The sequence below is a fragment of the Tetrao urogallus genome, assembly GCF_951394365.1.
Source record: "Tetrao urogallus genome assembly, chromosome: 1".
Lineage (NCBI taxonomy): Eukaryota > Metazoa > Chordata > Aves > Galliformes > Phasianidae > Tetrao > Tetrao urogallus.
In genome coordinates, this window is record NC_136813.1 from 110,566,795 (window position 1) to 110,573,995 (window position 7,201).

Consider the following 7,201-nt stretch of genomic DNA (forward strand, 5'->3'; position numbering starts at 1 on the left):
TCCCCAGCACGAGAGGAATCACCTCTCGTCCTATAAAGAATTCTAACGAGTGAAATAAGACACAGAAGAAACAAGAAAACGGTTGTGCTTTGGGGGTCGTATTAAAAAAAAAAGGAAAAAAGAAAAAAAGAGGACGTTATTGAGCTCTATCTGCTCCGCCCCGCCCTGCCCTTTCTGCTGGGATCCCGCCCCACCGCTGTCAGTGGCAGAGCGCCGCTGGTGCCCGTCATGGCGGCAGCCGCGCAGCTGCTCCGCGGGGCCGCCCGCGCCCCGCCCGCCCTGTGCGCCGCGTCCCGCCGCTGGCTGGGCTCCGCGCCGCCGGGGGTCCCCGCGGTCCGAGGCGGGCGGCGCTGGGCTGTGGCGGCGGCGGGGGCGCTGGGCGGGCTGGGGCTAGGGCTGTGGCGGCGGCGGGCCTCCATGGCGGCGGCCGAGGAGGAGGAGGACGAGGAGGAGGAGGTACGACGGCGATTCATGGCGCCGCCGGTGAGCGGGCTGCGGGAGCTGCGGCGGCGGCGGCGGGAGCTGGGGAGCCGCATGGAACTGCTCATCATGGAGACTCAGGCCGAGGTGTGCCGCGCTCTGGCGGCGCTGGACCCCGGCGCCTCTTTCGCCGTGGACACCTGGGAGAGGAAGGAAGGTGCGGGGCACGGGGCGGCCGGGGGCGGCGGGGCGCGGGGGGCTCCCGGCCCTCGGTGACCCGGTGCGGCGTTGGCAGGCGGAGGAGGCATCAGCTGCGTGCTACAGGACGGAGAGGTCTTCGAGAAGGCGGGCGTGAACGTGTCGGTGGTGTTCGGACAGCTGTCCGAGGAGGCGGCGCGGCAAATGAGGAGTAGGGGGAAGGCCCTGAAGGCCACCGAGGATGGTAAGGGGACCGCGAGGGGGGAGGGAGGGAAGAAGGGTGCTCCGATATATTATTTCAGAGGAGATTCAGGCTGGATGTTAGGAGAAAGGTCTTCTCAGAAAGAGTGGTAAGGCACTGACACAGGTTGCCCACGGAGATGTTGGAGTGACAGTCCCTGGAGGTGTTCAAGAGCCGTATAGATGTGGCACTGAGAGAGATGTTTTAGTGGGCACGGATTGACAGTTGGACTAGGTGATGTGAGAGGGCTTTTCCAACGTTAACAATTCTGTAATTATCCCCTTTTTGCATTTTAGGACAAATGTAGAAAAAGGCTTTTAATGAGGCACGTAAAAAATACGTGGATGAGAAGCAAATTTCACACATAGTAATTATTATTGTGAAATTTGCATGTAGCCGAATGACAGCTTGAAAACTAAGATAGATAGCAATGTTCCTTAAAAGGTAATAAATGAAGTTATTTGAAAAACTCTAGATTTTCTTTCTGTGCATCTTTTTACCTAGGAAAACTGCCTTTCTGTGCCATGGGTGTAAGCTCCGTTATTCATCCAAAGAATCCTCATGTTCCAACCATGCACTTCAACTACAGATACTTTGAAATTGAGGAAGCCGACGGTAAGAACTAGAAGTCAGTGCAAAACACTTGACGTGTACCAGTCTGTATGAAGGAATTGTGACGACATGGCTAGGCTAAGAGGTTAAGAACCAGAGGACTTTTTTTCCCAGCTGCGGCAAGAGCCTGTTGAGTAGCACCGCTTCCTAGAGTTTAATAGAAGAAAGGAATAATGATTTATTTTGTGTTGTACAAATAGTTGTTCTTGGTGAAGCACTAGCAATGTATTTCTGTTTGGAAGGTGGGCTTTTTGGTTTGTGTTTCTTTGTTGTTTTTTTTTTTTTTTTTTGATGTTGTTGCTTGCTTCTCTCCTATAGGAACTAAACAGTGGTGGTTTGGTGGTGGAACGGACCTCACTCCAACTTACTTGAATGAAGAAGATGCTGTACATTTCCACAAGACTCTGAAAGAAGTTTGTGACAAGCATGATCGGAAGTTGTATCCCAAGTATAAGAAATGGTATGTGAGAGATGTACTCAGATTCCAAATTTTGTGAGAGCAAAAAGCAGCGTTAGAAATTGCCAATTAAGTGTATTCTAAGAACAGTAGGTTCTCTTCTGCCTTCTGGTGTCAGCAGATCCTAGTGAAAATCAGCGGATACGTACTCTGGAACAAAATGTAGTTTGAAGCAGTCCCTTATTTACAGAAGCCTGAGAGAACTGAAGCTGAGATCTGTGAACTGAATAAAAAAATAAGCTGACTACAGATTTTGTAAGCCACAGACCTCATTAGGCATCTTAAATGTTCTTTTTGTCCTCTGGTGTCAAACTAGGATGAGATTTTTGCCTCAGAGGCCTGTGGACTGTGGACTTGCACTTTTTCTGCTTACAGTGAACTCATGGTAAATGTGCATGTCTAAATTCCACTGAAGTTATTCTTCATTCATCATGTCTTTCATTATCCTTCTTTCTTCCTTTTTTTTTTTTTTTTTTTGCAGTGTTGTTAAAGGAGCTTCTCCTTAATGTAGAAGCTTCATGATTTTGGTGCTTAGTTTTGTTCCCAGTGATACGTTCACATAGTGTTCAACAGCGTATTCTCTAAAGATGCGAACTTTGAATGTTCTTCTTGAGCTGAGAGATGTAGTTGACAGGATCCTTCTGCTGTTCAGTGGGTGCTTGCTGCTCTGTCTCTGATAATCCTATCTGCTGCAACCTATGGTATCCAGAAAGGACGGTTAGCTTTTTGTCACCTACGAGGTCTTGTCTGAGGACTGGAGATAACGTGGGTGTTGCAGTTTGGGTGTGAACCAGTTAATCCAGGAGCACACCTTAACATTTTAAGATTACAGACTGTCTGATGGATTTTTTGCGTGCTGGTTCAGAATGCCTACCGTAATGGTCATGTTGTTTGCAGGATAAGGAGGCAAGCAACACCAGCAGCTGGAGAACAGAGAGATGGATGTCTGTTCTTAGTCTGAGGGGCAGCTCAAAGGAGGACATTTGTCCATTGTGTCCAGTGGACAAAGGCGGTTTTCCCTATCCCAGCATGTGCATTTGTTGTAAGCAGCAGCTGTGTAGGGGCATGTTGTTCTCATTGCTGGAGGACTGCGAATCCCCTCTGTGCTTCTACGAATTTGTATTGCCTTTTTTCCATCTTTTCTCAACCAGAAAAGGTCTTGTTACGTTTGCCACATTGCCTTCTTGATCCAGCTTTAAAGCAGCCTTTTTTTCCAAACTCTTCCTGCTGCTATAAAATAAAAAAGCTGATCATCTCAGTGAGTGAAAAAAAAGCAACTTAGGTTATCTATTTCCCTTCCTCTGTGGCTGTGCCAATTATACTGCTTGTTAACAGTAACTGTGGATGGACACATGTATGGTGTGCTAGTCCTAAAGGAAGACAGGATTTCCTTCTTGTTGGGTTCTGCTTCCCTTCCATTTCTGCCCCTAGGTGAAGACTTGCAGGACACAGTTGCCTAAGCAAGTTGGATGTGGATACAGTGAATCAGCTGACTTACAGTAATTGCATACCTATACCCTCCCAATGAATACAAAATGGATTAATTTCCTCCTCATTATAGTATAAGCCGCACATATTCATAAACTTGACAGTGAGCTGCGAATAGCCAGTGCTAGAATGACTCCATCTTCCAAACTTAAACTGTTATAAAGTTTTTTTTCAAGGAAGGCTGCCTCACTTTTTTTTTTTTTCCTTCCCTGTTATTGACAGTGGCCTTTTTATCCTGTCTTGGGTTTGCTGATTTTTTTTTTTTTTTAATTTTTATTTTTTAATTTTGATGCAGGAAGTCAATTTTCTCACAGTAATAGCAAAAAGAATAAAGAGATTATTTTTAAGCTTACTGGTTTATTTCAGATTTGTCTGAAAGTAGTACAGATAGTCTGGGATCTGTATACATTTCAGGGAATGAAATCTAGAAAGATTTGTTAGGGTGAGCTCCTCCTCATAGGTAGAGAATATGGATTAGATGACTGTTAGAGGGCTACACATGAAAACGTTTCCATGGTCACTGACTGTTATACGTTCAGTGGCCACAGCTTTGCGATGCCCATTTAATCAGAGCTTTCAGTAATTGCATTCTGCATGGGGCTGTACAGTACTGCTTGTAACAGTCAGTGCAACAGTAAGGCACGTGGCACTATAAGAACTGACTTCCCATCGCTATTTCGCTAGTGCTGTCCTGTGCCAGGTAGCAGATAAGGGTTTTTTTTTGTGGGTCCTATTAATAAATGTCTGCTGCCCCATCTAGGTGTGATGACTACTTCTATATCAAGCACCGTGATGAGCGAAGAGGGATTGGAGGCATATTCTTTGATGACATGGACTCTCCTTCCAAGGAGGAAGTATTCCAGTTTGTACAGAGCTGTGCCAAAGCTGTAGTGCCTTCTTATGTTCCCATTGTAAAGAAGCACTGCCATGACTCCTACACACCAGAGGAGAAACTGTGGCAGCAGCTTCGGAGAGGACGGTGAGTATCAAAGGAGCAAAAGAATACACAGGAGGTGGATGAGACTGGTTAGAATAAAATGAGCTAGTTCTTCATGGTCACAGGGCTTATGAACTGAAGTGCATTTTAGACCCTGTCATGGCATGGGGTAAGTTCACTTCAGAGTTGCAGCGTTTCTGTGTACAGAACAATTCTTGATGTTCAATGCTAGCTTGCTGGGGAGATGCTAGAAAAGGTACTAGCACACCCTCGTCTGTACCTCTTGCTCTCCCATGTTGCAACAGCATAAGCAACTCGTACAAAATGCTGCTGTTTCTCTCAGATTGCTTTATAAAACAAGAGAAGCTGCTGCATTTAGTAACAAGCAAAGGGGTGCACATGTGCACAGTGTCCTGAATCCCACCTTTGGCAGACCAGTGATATGCCCTGTCACATGAGGAGCATAAGGGTAAGGGAGTCATGCTTACTATTCAGTAATGAAGCTAAGCCCCAGGAAGGCACCAAATTACTGTACCCAACAGTACTTTCAGTTACTTACATACATACTTAGTCTGATATTTTTTTTTTCACTGAAATGAGTATGCCATGAACTCTTTGCAAAGGAACAAAAAGGGGTTTTGTTTTTCTGTTGTGGCAGAAAGTCACTGGAACTTAAAAGACTTTTGAAGATGTGCATTACAATGAAGGACCATTAATGCTGCAAAAGCTTAAGTTTATCAGTCAGTACTCTTCTCTCTGTCCAGTCTGAGCATATGGAGAAATCATATATGTGCTCTGTGCAGAAATAGGAAGTATTTGTTTGCTGCCTTTTCTCCAAAGAAGCCTGTAAACATGGCATGAAGATGGCATAAACATTGAAGTTTCAATCACAGGCTTGCAACAGTTACCCCCAAATAAGCACATCTGCTTAATTTGGTGGAACTGTTTATTGGGGCATTGGGCTTTCAGGATCCATTCTGTGAATGGAATTTGGCAAACCTGGTAAGATTATAAGGGGAAGTAGCTGCTTCAAGCTGCATCCAGGACTAGCTCAGCCTGCTTATTGCACTGAACCAGCCTGCAGATTATTGGGCTAGTCAAAGCTCTCTATTTCTGCAGATAGTAAGGGTCCCTCTCTTTCCATTTGTCTCTTAGGTACTAATACCTCCATACTGGTTGTTGAGGTAAACCCTGCAGAATTGTCACTGCTCTGTTTGTATGCTGAACAATTGGCTTCAAAGTGGGGTTCATTCTGACACTCAGTATGGTTGAAAACCTGTTTTTGTTTGATGTCTGCTATCTGAAGAAAGCAAAATCCACTTCTGATAATAATTGTTCTTTTGCTGCATCTTCGCTCCCCATAGATACGTAGAGTTCAACTTGGTTTATGACAGAGGTACAAAATTTGGCCTGTTAACACCAGGATCAAGAATTGAGAGCATTCTTATGTCTCTGCCATTGACTGCAAGGTAAGGGAATAGTTGTATGGAGTTACAGGTAGGCACTCTTCTTACTAAAACACTTCATAGGATTAAATCAATGGTCTGTTTTGGTGTCTAGTCTCTTAACACTGGTTGGTTCATGCCTGATACAAGAAGTGGCTAAATATATGTGGGTCCTTGTCTGTTCTGCTACGCTCACTCATTCACCAGTAATATATGGTTTAGTTACTTTTTTTAATGCTTACTTAGTGCCTCTTGATAGATTTCCCCTGCTTCCTCTCTGGGTGTTTTTGTAGTAGCTCTTTGAAAAGCACGTGAACTTCTGGCACTCTTGACAAGCCTGTGGCAAGGAGTTTTACACTTAAACTGTGTGTTGTTTGAAAAAGTGCCTGTTTTCTACTTGCAGTCAATGATTGTTTGACTCTTCAGATTTTCTTCTTGTTTTCTCTGTAACAGCTCTTATTTCATAGACTTCTGTTGTTACTTATCTACCTTCTGAGCTGATAAGTGCCCTTTTTTAAAGGGCACTTTACATGATAGCTGTTCCACACTTTTTGTCACATTTGCTACTTTTCTCTACCCAGTTTTCTTTGTCCTTTCTGAGCTGGGGATAAGGATCAGACAACAGAAGCTGTATATCCGAGATGCAGGTGTGCTGCTGGCTCATACAGTGGCATAAGGATGTTTTTGTTCATTGTTATTAATCTTAATATGCTGCTTGCTAGTTCTGAGATGGCTTTTTCATAGAACTGTTAATACACCACAATCTTACCTGGGCAGTAAAAGTTAACTCAGTCTCTCAATGTGGGTATTTCCTCTCTGTGCACTATTTTAGAACAACGCCAAATTGCACCTAGCGATGTTTAGTTATTTGGCCTGTAGCTTTGCATCCTTAGGAGAGGCAACTGCAGGCAGCAGGGCAGTCTGAATGCGTTTCCCTTTTCTCTGCAGGTGGGAATACATGAACACACCTCCAGAGAGCTCAAAGGAAGCTGAAATTCTAGAGGTTCTCCGCAATCCCAAGGACTGGGTGCACTGATGTGGATTGTGAAGAAGGTGGATTGCTTATACTGAGCCATTACAGAAGAAGAGGAAAGCCTGCAAGCCAGCTCCTCTGAACTGCTGCTGCACGGCGTCTTAGTATAGCTATTTCTACTCTTACCTGGTGCCTTAATGATGATGCTGTAGTCTTGTTTTAACTTGCAAATATGTGACCTCTTTCTTTAAGAGTGATCAGCTGATGTTGTCATCCTTTGTTGATGTTGCCTTGTGAAGGACTGGTGATACCCTCCCAGGGCTAGTGTGCATGCTTATGAACTTCTTCAACTGATTTGTGATTGCAAAATGTTAAACTACTGTGAAGCGTTCCCCCAGTGGAATTAAAGCACTATCTGTGCCTAGATGGC

At 44.8% G+C, this 7,201-nt stretch overlaps 1 protein-coding gene across 1 annotated transcript; it reads left to right on the top strand.

Annotated features, from left to right (window-relative positions):
* Window positions 1-228: 228 nt before the first annotated feature.
* On the top strand, window positions 229-6,834 carry CPOX (coproporphyrinogen oxidase; the record flags this gene model as incomplete). The annotated part of the gene is made up of 7 exons (XM_079549440.1): window positions 229-637; window positions 716-862; window positions 1,364-1,474; window positions 1,790-1,931; window positions 4,177-4,395; window positions 5,718-5,822; window positions 6,747-6,834. 7 exons carry the CDS (start codon window positions 229-231, stop codon window positions 6,832-6,834), a joined length of 1,221 nt encoding a protein of 406 aa, XP_079405566.1.
* Between the last annotated feature and the right edge of the window lie 367 nt (window positions 6,835-7,201).